The following is an 18,190-nucleotide window of genomic DNA, read 5'->3' on the forward strand; positions in this document are numbered from 1 at the left end:
TCATATTTTCAGAAAAAGAAAAAAACTTGAATTCCAAAACCTTAGGCAGAAAGTAATCAACAATAGTCCCTTGTTTTTCAGTGCTTTTTTTGTGTAGTACACAAGGGTGAAGAACAAGTCATGGCCTTTGACTCTTGCTTATAGAGTTATGGGTACCAAGATGATAGGGGGTCATCCTCAGATAAGGTTAAGGATTGGGATGGCAACGAGCTGAACTTTTTATGAGTTGCTTGAGATCAGCTGATGAAAAGTTTGGTTCAACTAGGTTTCAACCAAGCTCGAGCCGAATTCACTGGCTCGACTATCAAACAAGTCAAGTTCGAGCATACTAGAGATTGGCTCGTGAAGCTTGTGAGCCAGCTCGAATATATAATTATACATATATATATATATATATTTGCATTTGATATTCAATATATATATAATAAAATTATAGAAAATAATATATATAATAAAAATATTATAATTCTTAATTTTTTAAATATCAAATAAAAAATATTTATATATATATAATTTTTTATTTTTATAAAATACTATTTCTTAAAATCGAGCTCGAACTTAACCGAGCCAAACTTGAACTTATAAATTTTTTACACAAACCGAACTCAAATTCTAGATTCTGGCTCGAACCGAGTTCGAGTTCAACAGTCTCAAGCTGAACTCGAACCTTTTAAAACAGTCTCAAACCGAGAATCCCCCCCCAGATTGCCAAATGAAATTTGTAAAAGTTTAAGAGATAGGATCATTATGCTCTTTGCCTGAAAGAAGCTCGGTAGGAGAGTCGGCCTCGGCCTGGTCTATCTCTTCCCCTATCTCAACCTTGCACAAATAATGAGATTGAATTGTTCAATCCAAATTCCAAAACCATATGACGGGTTGGATTGGCTCCTTGCATTATTAGGTGGGATTGAAAAATGACACACAACTACACCAGAACAAGATGCAAGAGTCCAAAGAAGAAGAGTTCATTTTTCTACGGCCCACAGGCCCATTTCTTTTGGTGAAAATACCCGTAGGCCCACCTGAGTATACGTACGGAAAGCTTTGTCACATTTTGTGCGTGTGTCAGTGTGGCGTGTTTATGCAGTGTTAGCATACATGAAATGCCATCATGAGGTTAAGGCAATAAAGTAAAGGGAAAATGAAAAAGAAAAAGGATACCCTAAACGAAAGATAATGGTTGCTTAAACAATACAGATAATTTCAGTTTAATTATTCATTAACAAATTTATGGAAATCTTTAAGTTAAAGAGATATAATAAAAGAAAGAACAAAGCCCAACGATACCTACTATCATTTAATTAAACCAGCCTTAATAATAATGCAAAAGAGACGCCCAGAGAAATTGCATAGGAAGCTGCCTGCCCTGCCTCAAATACTCCCATGCAAATCAACTGCGGCAGCTGCAAAACCGAGAGTCTGCAAATCTCCAAGCAAACGAACTAAAATAACAAGGTCGGCTCGCCACATGTCTCCTTCTCATCTCATCTCTCCGAATCCCCGAGACTCCTCTTTTTTACTTCTTTTTTTTTTTTTCTCTTTTTTCATTAAGGAAGCACTCCAGAAAGTGAGATAAAGCTACCCAAGGAGTCCCACTTGCCCAGTTCATGCACCTAAAGCAACTATATATATATCATGCCCTCACAGGCCGTCTTATCAACACAAACCAAAGCTGTTCACCATTTCCACTCCCTCCTCACTCTCTATTTCTATTTTGAATCTCAAAAAGTATCCATTTCTTTCTACCTGAAGATGGCTTCCTCTCAATCTATCAAAACAGCCCTACTTGTTGTTCTTGTTCATCTAAGCTTTGCCAATCTGTGCTATGGAGCCAGAAGGCTAACAGCGCTTTACGAACCACCACCCATGGTTTTAGCGTACCACATGGGAGCTTTACTTGAAGGAGAGCTCCCCGTCTCTATTCTCTGGTACGGTAAGTTCATCCCAGCTCAGAAATCCATCGTTGCAGACTTTCTGGTCTCTCTCACCCCACAACAACAGAAGCTTTCCTCGTCAACGTTGACAGCACCATCGGTTTCCCAGTGGTGGAAACCCATTGAAACCTACATGAAAGATGCCGGGAAGAAGGGGACTCGGGTCGTCTTATCTGACCAAATTACCGACGAGAGCTACTCCATGGGCAAAACCTTAAAGAGATCCCAGATATCCCAGTTAGCCCAGAAAGCCTCTTCAAAACAACCGGGTCGTCTCGTACTTGTCCTGACGGCGAAGGACGTTGCGGTAGAGGGCTTCTGTATGAGCGGCTGCGGGTTCCACGGCTCAGACTCGAAGAAGAGGTCGGCGTTCATCTGGGTAGGCAACTCGGAGACACAATGCCCGGGTCAATGCGCGTGGCCGTTCCACCAGCCAATCTACGGTCCTCAAACGCCACCCCTGGGCGCTCCCAATGGGGACGTCGGCTTGGATGGCATGGTTATAAACATTGCCACACTTCTGGCCGGAACAGTAACCAACCCATTCGGGAACGGTTACTTCCAGGGCTCCGCCGATGCACCTGTGGAAGCTGCCTCGGCTTGTCCGGGTGTATATGGTAAGGGGGCTTATCCGGGTTACGCCGGGGCCTTGTTGCTGGATCCGAGCACGGGTGCAAGTTACAATGCGCAGGGTGCCAACGGGAGGAAATATCTGTTACCGGCCATGTTTGACCCTTGTACCTCTTCTTGTTCCACCATCGTGTGATTTGTTGACTAATGACCCATAGAGTGGCACACTTGTGTCCAGGTGCAGCCTTGTTGTACATGTATAAAGCCAAATCGTGTATATTATTGTATCATTTGTTTTCCGAATCCGTTTTCAATTCGAGATATTACCCAAACCCGACCCGTTGAGGCGATAAAATAGAATGATTACAGGCAATATAAGAACTCCTTAGAATGTGGACAAAGTGGATCCCTTTAAAACGAATAAACCCTGGGCGAACTCTAGGATTATTATTGAAGGAGATCAAAAGCTGATTATTGATTGATTGCCAGGAAGAAGACTCAACCTTCACTATGGAGCTTTATAAATGAAAATGAATGTTTTGAGAGGAAGGCTCAGCAACACTTTTGGTGCATGATGTATACAGATGGCAAAGTAAAATCTGCTGACTAGTTCGCAAATGAAGGTCTGAAGTTCGAGTCATTATTCTTGACTAGTTGAAAATTCAAGGCTGGTGAATGATAATTCAGGGCACCTGCTGGAAATCTTTAGGACCCAACTAGCATTTTCCTGATTTCTTTAGTAAACTATGGTCCTGACTCCTGACCTGAAACTACACGGGCTTGTCTGTTTCCAACTTTAAAACCTTATTATAGAAAGTTGCCTATCCTTAAAACTCCAATCATGGGCTATCGTTTAGTGGGCCTACGTAGTGAATGGATAGGCCCAGTAAAAGTATCGTAACGAAAGTATAATGTGTTGGTGAAGGGGTACGTGCATCAACATTATCAGAAATATTGATGGGGGTTTTATATAATAAGTTTTCGAGTTTGGGGACTTTGGGCATTATAAAGATAGGTCTATGTTTCGAAGGGCGTCACGGATAACAATTAACAACTGCGAGTCTGTGATGGTGTGGAACTGTGGATACAGAATTTGGACTCGCAAACCGTAAACGTAATAGATTGTAGCGTGTCAATGAGAATAACGTTAACACGTTGACCTCTTTGAAAGACAGGGATGAGGATGGGAAGGTGGAGATCTATTCGCTTGAACAAACCAGGAAGAGGACAGAAGAAATAGGATAAAATGGGCTGCAACTTTCCGTTTTCTTAATTTCTCCTTTCTTCAAAGTGTCTATTTAATTTCATTTGCTTAGGATGATCTGTTGGCTGTTGCAGCGGTGTTGACTGGGTTAATTGTGGGTGGATCACTACCCATATATGTTCCATGCAAATGGGTGATGGATTAATAGGCCCAACGCCCAATGGGTGGGCCGTAGTCCAATCTACATCCACCCACCCAATTTTCACTTTGTCTTAGTTTGAACGTGCAATCCATACTAGTTGGCCCAATGGTATGATCTGTCGTTCTCTCAATTCAGGTTCAAGCCAGGTACTACTCAATGTAAAGAAACTCCATGGGTCCGGGGCCCAGAGAAATTAACACATCTTGTGGCTTCATACCATTGGGCCAACTAGTATGGATTTTATAGGCCAATGTAAACATTAGTTATAGCATTGTCTTCGGTTCTTACACCGTCTAAGACTTTGAGACAAGCCCACTGCACTGCCCACGTCGAAGTGGAAGATGGAATGTTAGATTTAGGTTTAGGAAATCAACGGTGGGTAAAAATGTTAAAGTAGGGTCCAACACTACAGAACACCCCTAAGTAGGCATTACGTTTAGGAAACCAACGGTAGGTAAAACTGTTTAAGTAAGCTGTAGGCCCAACTGGCTCTCGTACCGGCTGAGAAGTTTTCTTTAGAAGGCAGAGACCCATCACCTTGCGTTATCGAGACCGGATCTGCTCCACACTCAGGGCGCCTCACACCGACCTCAACGCACCATATCATGCATTGGGAACATCTCCCGTACTTAAAAGTTATTATCCATGGGAGAGTTTTCAATTCACGGTGGATGTACCTGTGAGGCGCCCATTTGTGAGGAGCAGACCCCGCTCCTGCATATAACCTACGTGCAGATAAATGGCAATGGTACACGCTCTTTCGATTGGACCACGTGGGTGAATGTCAGTGGCTATTCCTGCATGGTGTATTATGTGTTGATTCAGTACTAAGCAAGATTTAAATATGGATGTATGGTATCGTATTGGTTGACAACAGTACGGGATACAATTGTTTGTATCTAGGGATGGCAATTTTCTCCATTTCCCCAATTCCAGTGGGGATGACTTTCCCCCCACGGGGAAGGGGATGGGGAAATTTTCATCCCCGTTAGCGGGGACGGGTTGGGGACGAGGAGAGCACTCCCTGCCCTGTGGGGACCCCATTCCCCACCCCGTTGGATCCCCACTAATATATATGTATATATGTATGCATACGTTATACATACATACATACATACATATATATATATTGGTTGAATATGTTTGAATCTTTTCTAATAGGTTTGTAAATTTGAATTATTTTATTTTTATTTTTTTAAATAAAATAAAATGGTTAACATTATAAAAAATCACGAGGAATGGGTATCCCCGCGGGGATGAGGATCCCCGTGGGGATGGGGATAACCTTGTCCCAGTTAACGGGGCGGGGATGGGGATGGGGAGAGCCTCTGCCCCGTTGCCATTCCTATTTGTATCCCGTAAGTTGCTTGTATCGCACCAACGGATGCATATCGACATGTATCACCACACTCTAAACCATCAAATTAGGCTTTATGCTGTGTTATTTAATAGAATAAAATTAATTTTATTATGTTTTTGTGTTGACATACAATTTAAACAGAAAACATGTGTTTATATTTAACAATTCTAACTATTCCAAGCAATAATATTCAAAAAATAATATTTTATAAATTAATAGAACAAATAATCTATCAAGTCCATATTTATATAGAAAGATGATTTTTAATATCAATAAAATATTGATAATGAAATAATTATTTTAATATTTAAATTGCACATGATATGCATTTTAAATTTTTTATATATTTTTAAAAATTATTAATTGATATTTTAATTTACATTAATAAGTAATAACAACATATTTATTATTTATAAAAAATAAAAATATTTTTTAAATAATATAATATTAAATTGGATCTATCAAATTCACTAATCTACATTTATTTCAAAAAATGATTTTTTATTTCGAATTATTTATAGAAATTAAAATATTAACAATGGGATAATTATTTTAGTATTAAGAATTATGAATTTTTATAGGATATGTATCTTAGAAATTTTAACAAATTTGATATACTTTAAGTTAATTTTATATTTTTTTGAATTATTAATTGGTATTTTAATTTGCATTTGAGAATTTAATATTTAGTTGACTTTTTGTTAATGTTAAAAAATTAGAATAGTAAAATAAAAAAAGTGATATAATAATTAAAATATAATATGCACATGTGTTTAGTGTCTTGGACTCTTGATTGATGCATTATAAATAAAATTATGTGATATCTAGACATCCCGATATATTAATTGTAATATATTTTTTCATATACACTTAAAATATACGTTTTTTCATGTATTTATATTATTTGTGACTATTTAAGTCTTAAATTTAATATTATTAATATATTTATAGAATTTATATGTATTTCCTTAATATATCCATCTGTTTTTATATTTTTCATGTATTCATGCATTTTCAAAAAATATCTGTTTTGTCATACGAATTTTTCTAATACGGTACCCTGTACCTATACCAATAAATCTAATAACATTGAATCGTAATATTTGTTTATCGAGGAGACGTCCTCTTGCACCTGACAGTCGACTGTGGAACTAGCTGGCTCCTGTCCAATAATCGTTGGAAGCTCTCTTAAGACTTATCACGAAACCCCTAAGAATCTTTAATCAATTCAGTAACAGGGTGCACTGTCTGCAATAACAGTTGTTTCGTCTCTTATTTTGTATGTGATGATCCAATTGATCATCGCATCGCGCGACATCGATTAAGTAAAAGCTCTCAACCAATAAGAGCCGTTCTCCTTCGATCATTGTCTTGGACTTTGGAGGATGGGCCGTCCGGTCTAGCTCCTCATCCATTTGGAGCTGGAGGTGTTGTTTGCCATTTGCTAATCCAGATTCCACATGTCCAACAAAACACGTTCCAACACCCACCATCTGACACAATAAATCTCATACATGAGGGATCCAACTTTTATGATGAGTCTCAGTTTGAACTTTGATGGTGAGATGTGCGGTGTCGGATAAGTTGATAGGATGTTGGAACGTATTTTATTGGCAGGCGATCCCAACTCATTTGGAGGTGGGGTGGCCCAACAGAAACTACGAACCCCTCAGTACATTGTTTCAGGAAATATCTCTTCGTCTGAGAGAAAATTAGAAGAAGAAGAAACAGAAACTTTCACTAAATCTTTCTTTTTCTACCTTTCTTTCTAATGCAAATATAAAAAGAGAGAAAGAAAGAAAGCGTGCAAGTAACCTTACTTATATCACTGTGACTGTCACTATTGGGAGAGCGCTGTCTCTCTCTAGATCCCTCTTCTCTCTCTCTCTCTCTCTGTATATATATATATATATATATATGGAAAGTATTTGCCTATATATGCTTACGAGAGGGAACTCTGTAACCTTTCTGTCATCACTCATCAGTGCTTAATACCGCATATAGCAACAAATCAAGAAACGTATGGAATTAAGAACCCTGCTAAAACGCCGATGAGACCCAAGTTTGGAAGAAAAGTTTGTTTCTCTGTTAATTAAACGGTAACACGTGAACCAGTCAAACAGCTGGTATCTGCTACCATTAACCGGCCCACCACTCCGGGAGGTGGAGGAGGACTAGGTTACGCTTTACCGGTAGGGTTAGGGTAGCTATAGGGTGGCAAGGAGCTGAAAATGCTGGCCCTTTTATTGGTTGCCGTATAATGACTTACCTCCATTTACATGATTTCTTGGCTCATAAATGACAAGGCTTTTCCTGTACGGTTGGTTCTAAACAGTTAAAAAGGTTTTCTTGGTAGCTCTATTTTCACTCCTCACTCACCTTTTCTCTGGCTTCTTTCAAGTTTCAATCCATCGTAGTCAAAGCCCTTGTTCCCGAAAAGCAAAAAGTAAAAATAAAAAAAAGTGTTTTAATTTGTGATTGTAATGACTAATGAAGCCCCACGCGATTTAGTTTTTTATTTACTTCTGTTTATAATAAAGCCCCCCCGTATACAAAATAACAAGCCTTTCGTTTTCCATACAGCTACGTACCAATAGCCAGCTTTAATGGGGAGCAAGCAATTTAATTAAATAAAAAAAAAATGGCAACCATCTAGCTAGTTCTGATGTGGATTCTCCCCATTTGTTTTCCTCTTCATGTCTTGTTCTTTTCAGTTTTAACTGCTTCTCTGCTTCTCTTCTTCTGCGCTCAGACCCACAATCAATTTATGTTACCCTTTATCACCTTTCACATTTCATCGCAATTAAATATAGATTCCACCGGATCTCTCTCTTTCTCTCTCTCGTCTACAGTACTAAATCCTGTTTCTTCCTCAGTTGAAGCTACGCAAGAACAAGAAAGATAACGTAACCTAACCTTTGGTTTCTGGTCACTCTCGGTTTCTTCATTATTTCTGCTAGCTTTTCATTGTTTTCATGGTTAGATGAAATGAGATGGTCCGATGACCATGAGTATAGTGAGCTCAGATCTGATCTACACCGCTACGGTAATTCTTACAGTTCTCCATTTCCTTCCTCTTGCTCCAGCTTCTTGTGTCGATCCGCAGCGGCCTTTGCTCCCTCCTCGGGCTCAGGTAAGCCGATTTGCATTGCTTCTAGTTTCTAATTCACTCATGGCGGGTTCTCATCTTCTTCGACCTCGTAAGGTTGTTTAATGGAATTTGCATCTCTGTGTGTACTTGTACCGTGTAGGGCCTATTGACGGAAGAGAAAACGAGGTTGGGTTCGACACCGCCGAGTTGCCATAATAAGTGCAACGAGTGCCGCCCTTGCATAGCGGTTCAAGTGCCTACTGTGCCTGGTCACAACCGAGTCCAGCCCGGTTTCTGGAGGAAGATTCCTATGGAGTTGGAATCCTACCCATCGACGACGGGCATAAAGTACGCCAATTATAAGCCGTTAGGCTGGAAATGCCGATGTGGAAATCGACTCTTCAATCCCTAGCAGATAGCGTTCATGCCCGAAATGGCTGTGACCTGTGAGCTGCTTTTTTCATCTCAGAGCGAGAAGACGTGATCATGAATCTGTAAAATGTGATGTGACCTTCCTCTAAATGGATTTATCTTCTTCTGTGTTTGTTGTTTATTTTTTGTTAATTATATATATATATATATATATATATTTATATATTAATTTCTTGGATTGGATCATTGGATGGGGTCGTCGCTGTGTTCTTTGAGAGACAACATACAAGCAAGCACATTTAAGTATTTAACTCGATGGGCATTTATTGTACTTTGAATCCCATTGATATATACTGTAAAAAGCTGCAACGAGCGTACTATGTCTCATTTAAGTGCGTCCTATATATGTTCTATCCTTCTGCCTTTACTTTTCTAGCTTTTCTGTGACTGTGAGAGAATGTATTTGTATGAAGCATGAAGTGCGAACTCTTAAGCATCTCCCTTCGATTTCATATTTTGATTCCCTTGCACTCTTGGGATTTGCTGCCCTCGCTGCACAATATCTCTCTCTCCCTCTCTCTAACACACTTACATAGTGAATGTACGTCTACTGTGAGCGTATATACTTCAATTAAAGTACATACTGTGAAAGAACCATCATGTCGCTTCATGCATGCTACGATGTATTACATTCGTCAAGATCATCATTTTGTTTTTGAAGATTGTGCAGGGAACCATGGAAGAGGGTGCCTGTGCGGTGGAGCATCCAAACAATTGGGCCCTGCCTCAGCCCTCAGGACTCAGGAGACATTATAGAAAGATTGAAGGCCATGGTTGGGTTGGGTTACCCGGCCATAGTCTGACGTGGCTAAATTCATAGTCCAGTGTCAGATCACAACCGATGATGTGTAATGTAAGCACGCCCTGTCCTGTCCTGTCCTGTCCTGTCCTGTGTATTAAACTGGGGTGGGTCCATGGGAGATTTGCACTCGCACATCATTCACGAGCTCATAATTAAATCTGCTTTTGCAAATTGTTGGGCTACATCTGGTTCTGGATAACAGGATGGACATAACATATAATTTTGCTGAAAAGTAAAGGTAAGGTATATCTGGCAAGCCTCAGATTTTAGGCCAACGGTCCTGATTTAATTTGCCACGTGCCTGCTGGTCACGTCAGTCGTCAGATCACGGGTGACTGTTTCTCATTTTTCAAGACTGAGAATACGTCGAAGGCCGGACAAATTCTTGAGCTGAATCCTCGGCTGGACCACCACACCTTGAATCGTTTTCCGGCAGCATCATTTATTATGTATGATGTCTCAGTCTCAGAAGCATGCAGCCTACGTAATAGGCGAGATCGGTGATGTTTGTTATCAATTATCATTGCCCTTTCAATACAACGGCCATCCTTAGGAGTCCTGGTTTGGTGCCCAGTTAAGCATAATTAGGTGCCATATAAGCAAACAAAAAAAATAAAAAATAAAAAGTGGAAACATTGCTTCCCCGAAAGTTGATCGATGTTGCTTGAAATGCTTAAAAATATACAAATAAAAACAAGAAAAACATGAAGAAAGCACCAACATTATGGACGGCCAAATGTTAGGCAATTGGACAACACGGACTGGGTTGGATCCGCTTGAGGCCAATCCCAAGTGATCAACCCTATATCACTCGATCTCAACCCAAAAGTGTGAAAAAATGTAACCCAGGCTTTGAGTTAAAAGTCTAATTCTTCCGATTGCTAACAGGTGCATGGACGGCCAACCTTGACCGTTCTTTCTTTTCAAATTTTCAGGTATCGACAACAATTTAATTTCCGTAATTTTTTTATGACCTGTAAAAAACCAAGGCATTTATTTAGTATTTACTTTCCTAGTAATTAAGCATGTATTTTTGCACATGGAAATTTTAAATTATAAAAATTATTATTATTATTATTAAATTTTGTATTTCGTTCACTATAAGAAATTTCGTTTTAACCGGCGGTCTTGTGTAATGCCAGCAAATATAGACAAGTTCGCAAATAATTTAAGCTGCTTAGAGGCCGGCGTTCAGATTTGAACTATAACAGATCACGTAACCGCATGATGGGTCCTGGCATTTGTTATTTAGAAATAAAATAAAAAAATTAATAAATCTAAATTGGTTTAGCGGGGATCCCGCCAAAACGGATAATCGTGCCAAGCGAGGGGTTCGTTAAAACCAAACGACGAATCCCTCGCTAAAAAATCTTGAGTTCCTGTAATGCTCTTCTTTCTTCTTCGAGCTTTCTTGCTTATTTTTCTTCCTCCAACGATTCAAAGCTTTCTTATTTCACTTCTTCCACCGATTCAAAGGAAGTCACAACCACGAACAGTTGAACCGTCCTCTACTGATTCAGAGAACTATAAAGCCAGCCACGAACAGAGGTTGATTTGAATAGTCGATCGATCCAGAGAGATCGATTTGAAAAGGCGAACCTGTGAAAACCCCACCGATTTGAAGCCAAAGTGTTTGCCTTGAAGCCAGAGATTAGAGTTCAATCGAATACATACTGTTTTGCTCCTGGTATCCGCTCCTGGTAATCGAATACATACTGCTTATTTATTTCGTTAATTATGCTTTTATTTATTTAGTTGTTTAATCCATATTGTAATAGTAAATGTCTTCTTCTTAACTTATTGGTTTATTGTGCCATTTCCTTGTTGGTTCTTGGAAATTAAATTTTGGGGATTAGTTTGGTTTAGTATACTAAATTACTAATAAGATTTCTGTATGATCTAGGGATTAATTTCTCTATTATATATGTTTATTATCCTCCTTCCACACAATTCTCAATACATGGAAAATGTTTAAATATGCATTTCACTGATCAACGGTCATCACCTAATTTCCATGTAGCAAGTTTTAATTTAAGAATTAACCCCAAAATATCCAAAAATGTAGATGAGGTGTTTTCTACACCTTTATTTTCATATTTAAAATTCAAAGAATAAAACAAGTATTATTATTAGGAAGAAGAAACTCAAGAATTGCAACTGATAACTACGTAAAGTTTATGTGAAAATTTATTGTGAATGCATTGTACTTTCTTCGAGTTTCAGGTTGCTGCCTTGGTTATATCAGTCACATACACAAAAAAACGCTAGGATTCTTAATTGTAGTTCAATGGTTAAGAGTTTGATTGAAGTTGTACAGATTTAAGTCAGAGATTCATAATTGGAGTCTTTCAGTTCAGCCATTCCTATTTGTGAGGGGAGAATAAAGTCTTTCAGTTCAGCAACTTCTGAGTTGCTATTCTGCCTACTTTAGGGGTATCTCTGAGTTGCTATTCTGCCTGGCATATTTTGTTAGGTAACCTCAATATGATGACGGCTTTGTAACCTGTTTCCAGCATACTTAGAGCCCATCTCAATCACCTAATAAGCTGCTGTTTGGGTGGGTAATGTGTCATATATAATTAATGTTTTTAATTTTTTTAAGATTCCAACATCTTTCTTTAGGAGTTTGTGACTTCATAAACCATATTCTACTCTACCAATTATGATTTCTTGGCCATTATCAGTCATGACAAGTAACAAGCTTATAAATGTATACCAACCACATGGAGTCTTCAGTCTTCACTAGATGGTGAGTCTCAGGATATCTTTTTATCAGTAAAGAGTGAAAATTGCTAGCTAAGACAGAAAGAAGAATGATCATATTGCCTAAAGCAACAGCAAGACAGAAAATGACCACAAAAATCAAATTAAAAGAGAAACAACATATTAAAAACCCATTCCCAAGGATTTTTTTTTTTTGAGAAAAATTAACTGAATTTATTAAAAGCAAGAGTACATGAGATAATGTACAACTAGAGCACAGACAACTTACGGAAACATATGCAGATTTCTGTCACTATACATATCTTCCCTGTGTGCAGCAGATTTTGCCAATTGATTTGCTATAGAATTTAGTTCCCTAGGAACCCAATTAAGGTTGACATGCAAGGAACCCAAGATGTCTCTGACCTCTGTCAGATAGTGGGCTAACCTCCAAAGACCTCCATCCTTCTCTCCTTACAGGTTGTTTTGAACTGAAAGACTTTATTGTTCCTATTTATTATCCCTCACTCCCTCCTTAAAAACTTTATTATTCATATTCTACCTTTGAACTCAGAGGTTGCTGAACTGAGTCTAGCAATTCCTATTTGTTTTGATTGAAGTCAAACTGGTTTTAATTTTATTCCATATTAAAGTCTTTCTAAATTTGAATAATTTTATTTCCAGATTATCATGCCCATGTTTTCTTAGTTGTAAGTAACATTATACTTGGTCCAACCTCATGATCCAGCTATGGCAACTTTGAATGGGAAAATTTGACTGTGACTATTGAACCTACAATCTTTCTGCTGATGCCAGGCTCAGGGATGTAGGACAGAATATCGGTGTGGGCCCACAACTTGCCACCTGTCCTTTGTTTTGAGCATTAGGAGCCACCATTGGATGGGTCTTACTTTAATATTGATTAGTCCTGACCAGATCTAATGTACAGGAGATCATAAGTTCCCTGATTTTGTTGCATGTAATTGAATGGTAGGACAAGTTTCTCTTAAAATAGCATCTTTTCAAGTAGTGCTCACTTGGGATAAGACTCATCTGAGTAGGCTGATTTTTGAAGCACCCGTTGTATACTGATTCATGTGTGGAAGGATAAGTTTATCCTTAGTCTTGATCAATGCTCAATGTTCTCATTTCATTTGCACTATCATACATCTCCACCAATAAAAATGGATTTGCACTGCAAAGAAACCATGCTTTAACATTTAAATATGCTAATACCTAAATATTTTGGTTTACCAATTTGACTAGTTGGCAACAGGGAATTTAGGTGGTTGACTAGGTGATGATTGAAGGAATTGGAGCTGGGTAATTAAGGGCTGAACTGCTTTGACATATGTTTTGATTTGGGGTTGTTGAATAAATAGGCGTACTGTGATGGTGCATAGGGCTAGAGTTCAGTTTTTAATAACAAAACATTGTACACAGAGATACAACAGGGTCCTCTCCAATATAGGGCTGGATCAGAAATACAACAGAACACATACACCACAGAGACTCACTCAAATTACATTACTCCAAATGGATTGAGAGTTGAGCAGCTCAGCACATTCAGGTGCTTAAATTTAGGATTAGCAACCACCCAAGAAAGCATTAGATATAAAGTCCTAGTGATAGGTAAATGGCATATTTGTAGTGAACTATCAAGGTCATGTCAGCCTTAATTGGGTTTGGCTTGATTTTTTCTTAAAGGCAACTCTAGTTTGGCTCATGGCTGGAGCAATAGTAATTGTATCTTTGCAACAATTGAAAGGGTTCCTTATGGTCAATGGATGCTTAATAGAAAAATAAATTTAGGGAAAAATGCATCAGTTTGTAAGATCTGGAGAAAACTTGTGAAAATGTATATATGAGTTTCTTAGTCTCTTTCTTGCAAAGAAGAGATTTTTAGCACTATATATCATAGGTAGGTAAATGGTTTCTAATCATTGTATAATTCCTTTCATCGTCATTAGTAGATTTGCCAAGGAATTTTCTAACAACAGCTTCAAGTTGCTCAAACGTGCCTCCTCCCCATAACTGGCTCCAATACCAGTTTGACAAGAGCTAGAGTCACCAGGGGCCCTGGGCGGCTCTTCTTTTGAGTGCTCTTGGGTTTGGGTCCCAGTTTGATGTATGAACTTAGCTCTGAAATGAAGCAATAACAAAATAAGAGGGAAACTAGGAGAGTTGATGCAGTAAAATCTTCAAAAGAAGGGATTCTCAATAAGATAGTTGGAAAGTCAAATTCAGATAAGTGTACTTTTGTAGATAACAGAAAATTGTATATGCATCTTATGCCTTGTTTCAACAATATTGGCTTCATTTGTTTCATGATAGCAATTTACTAATACTGTCAAATAAAATAGGAGTTGCCTGGATGATTCATGAAAATCTTTTTCAACATGTAAAATGAGTTTCAAATGCTTCCACTAATAAAGAAAGCTAAGAAACAAACTTATGCTATTTGTTATTATTTGGGCCATGACAAAATATTATTATGTGCAGGCAGGATATGTTGGGGAAGATGTGGAATCCATATTGTACAAGCTTCTTAGGGTAACTTCCAGACTACCCTATTCAAATAGTGTAGATTCCTGTAGATGGGATTTTTCCTGCTTTTTTTTTATCAGTAACAAATCATGGACTTTATTAATTAAAAGGACACTTGTATGCATAAAAAACCTACATTCTAAGTTTCCTTACAATTATAGATTGAAAATACAATTACTTGTGCTGTTATTTGCTACATGTCTTACAGTATTTTCAATTTTTTTATCAGTAACAAAAATTAGTATTTAATTAGTAAACAAAAGAAATAAGTCTTCCTTCTAATGGGATTGGAATGAGGGCAGGTAGAACCAGCCTAGATCTGATACAAGACCTCCACTTATAACAGTACCACTTTATTACAAAATCAATCTATCCACCCCTAGACCTGCTGATCCCCAACACAATTCATTATGCTGATTCCTGCCCTTTGCTAGTGCATCCACTAAACTATCCACCAACCTGGGAAATGAAATTTAACAATCAGTTCATATGGGTTGTCAGGATCATTGTTTTCTTATCAATTGTTGTAGGAGCCACAATCCCTCATTCATTGAGGATGTCTACCCAATTGCTACTCTACGATCACCTTCTAAAATCAGTTCTGTTCAATGTGATGTGAGTCCAAGTTTTAGTCCTTGCACAAGAGCCACCATTTAAACTCTTTTTGAGCTTCCTACCAACACCAGATTTCTATAAATGAGTAGGATTTTTTTTTACTACACTTGCAATACCCGAAGGTTCTGGGTTGCTAAGGCTACCTTTGAAGTTAAACTTTGATCTTCCCAGCCATGCCTTGCCCATGTGGCATTCATTTGTTGTCTTCTTTATGCATATCCAATCTTTGTGACCCATCCATCTTCTAATCAAGGAGTCCATGTGATTTCCTTGAATTTTTCCCTTGTCAATTCCCAATGTGCATATCCAATCATTTGTTTAGGCTCAGTTTGGGAAGAAAGCAAATACAAATATGTACAATACAAAACCTTGTAAATTGCATTTCTAAACTTTGTATTTGCATTGTACATATTTGTATTTGTACTCTTTCCAAATCAAGCCTTATGAACAGGAAGGGTTCTTTCTTTCTAGTTTATTTGATAATACCAACGATTAGTTGATAATTCTGTACACCCAGGAACTCAAAGCACAAGGTGTTCCAGAAGATCAGCTAGAGCTTCCTAAGGGAGTGAGTGGAGCTTTCAGGCCAGGAGTCCTTACAGCTCTTATGCGTGTCAGTGGTGCTGGTAAGACCACTCTGATGAATGTCTTAGCTGGGAGGTTGGTGCATTTGATGCCTTTGATGAGGTGATACATGTTTAATTCAAAAAAAAATAAAAATCAGTAGGCTATACATGAGTTAACCAATATTTATAAATCAGTGCCTTCAATGTTGGAAAAAACAGCTACTTCTATGAGGTGTGACATTAAGCAGAAATAAGGCTATAGATACGAATGGTAGATTTTTTTCTATTTGAATGAATATCTCCATCATCAGGTTCCCACCAATGCCTATTTATCTCCATAATGGTAGAAACACCATTACATATGAATGATAGATTTTTTTCATCCAAAAAAAATGGAAATGGTAAATTTGTATCAATAGATATCTATTTGGGAGACCTTCCCTTGACCAACCCCAGTCTTATATAAATAGTGACAATAAAGGATTGGGTTTGTAATGTAGGTGTGCAAGGAACGAGGGATCAAATTATCTGGAGCCTTAGACGCTGCTGGATTGATTGCCGCACATTCATCTACTCAGATGCCTTTCCTTGCTTGGTTGAGATATATTGTAGCTTCACAGGCTTAAGCAGTGGCTTTCTGAAAGCATCACCTTGATGGGTGTGGAAGTCAAAGATCAGGGGAAGAAGGCAGCGGCAGTCAAAGATCAAAGGAAGAATAAATTGTCATAGATCAATAAATTGTATTTGAACAATTTGTTTTCGATATTATAATGAATGATTAATCTTTATATTAATAGATTGAGTTTTACATTTAAACTTTTATTTAAGTTGTTTAAGTTTCCATATATCAATTTGCAAGAGTGTATTATGTATTATAGTGGTGGATCAATAAAGTGCATATATAAAAATATATTGAAAATACCATATCATAAAAAAAATAGTGATCAAAGCCGGCGGTCACCTAATCGCTGGCGTAGCTATACATAAGGCTTAAATGGTGACTTAAATATGACCTAAGCCGATGGTTCAGGCCGCCAATAAAACGAGCAAGACAATTTTGCAAAATTTAGGCCGGCAGCCTAGACCGCCACCTAAAGGAGTAGGCCAATTTTTGACAAAACTAAAGCCGACGATTCCAAACGCCGCCTAAAAGAGTGGGCCAGTTTTTGACAAAACTAAAGCCGGCAGTTCCGACCGCGCCTAAAAGAATAGGATTTTTTTTTACCAAAACCTACATCGGCGGTCCATGGTGTCTACGTCGGTGGTTTATACCACTGGCACACATGTACATTGAAAATCATGCTGGCGGTCTGCTTTTACTTGTACCGGCGGTTTGTAATGCCGGTATTTATAATATATTTGAAAATTATAAATTTATTTTTTTACTTTACCGGCAGTTTATGACTGCCGATATAGTATAGGATAAGCAGTCAATTCTGACAAAACGCCAGCAATACTTAATTTAATAGTCCAAATTGATGCCACCTAGGCTGGCGGTTTTGTATAGTTTTGTAGGAAGTCATGGGTTTCCCCGATGGTGGCTATACCAGGAAAGAAAGACCGCCGGTAGATTGCCGGCATTGGTTAATGCCAGCGGTCATGTAGTTTTTTCCGGCAGTCTACCGCCAGCAAAAACCTGTTTTTTTGAGTGATTTCTATAAAAAATAAAAATAATTTTTATTTTAACAATTATTTTTATTTGATATGATAGATATACAACATTAGAAATGTTCCTAAATGTTTTCAACAATATTTTGTGCTTTTTCATTTCTTGTGTTTCATCTTTTTTTTTTTTAAATATTTATTATTCAATTATGACATTATGAATTTCTTTGAAAAGTTGGATCATTGACCCATCATCTAGATAATAATATATCTTTGATTTCTAATCAGTTTTAAATTATATATTTCATATATATCATATAAATAATTATGTATCACACTTGATTTTTGTTTGACAAAGTTAATATATATTTTTTTATATATTCTTTTGATTACTTGTACTTTTTTATTTTTCTAAAGATTTATTATTTAATTATCATATCATCGATTAATCTATTTCTCCCAAACCACTAACCCACCACCAAAAAAGAAAAATACTTTGATTTCTAGGTTGACTTTAAATTTTGTATTACATCTCCATCATTGATAAAATTATGTCTTG

General features: G+C 37.7%; 2 protein-coding genes and 1 long non-coding RNA gene across 3 annotated transcripts; all 3 read left to right on the top strand.

The window, feature by feature from the left end:
- The first annotated feature begins 1,646 nt into the window (after positions 1–1,646).
- Positions 1,647–2,807, top strand: LOC148876724 (protein PHOSPHATE-INDUCED 1-like). Its single transcript, XM_088965851.1, has one exon. The coding sequence runs from the start codon at positions 1,753–1,755 to the stop codon at positions 2,698–2,700; it is 948 nt and encodes a 315-aa protein (XP_088821977.1). The 5' UTR covers positions 1,647–1,752; the 3' UTR covers positions 2,701–2,807.
- Positions 2,808–7,986: 5,179 nt separating this feature from the next.
- LOC148876725 (EPIDERMAL PATTERNING FACTOR-like protein) lies at positions 7,987–8,914 on the top strand. The gene is made up of 2 exons (XM_088965498.1): positions 7,987–8,403; positions 8,522–8,914. The coding sequence occupies exons 1-2, from the start codon at positions 8,272–8,274 to the stop codon at positions 8,771–8,773; spliced, it is 384 nt and encodes a 127-aa protein (XP_088821624.1). The 5' UTR covers positions 7,987–8,271; the 3' UTR covers positions 8,774–8,914.
- A 1,880-nt stretch (positions 8,915–10,794) lies between these two features.
- Positions 10,795–16,871, top strand: LOC148876726 (uncharacterized). The gene is made up of 3 exons (XR_016105031.1): positions 10,795–11,295; positions 14,801–14,851; positions 16,527–16,871. It is a non-coding gene; the product is annotated as an uncharacterized LOC148876726 (long non-coding RNA).
- The last annotated feature ends 1,319 nt before the right edge of the window (positions 16,872–18,190 follow it).

The sequence above is a fragment of the Nelumbo lutea genome, chromosome 1, assembly GCF_056320005.1.
Source record: "Nelumbo lutea isolate HS-2025 chromosome 1, American lotus-T2T, whole genome shotgun sequence".
Taxonomy (NCBI): Eukaryota; Viridiplantae; Streptophyta; class Magnoliopsida; order Proteales; family Nelumbonaceae; genus Nelumbo; species Nelumbo lutea.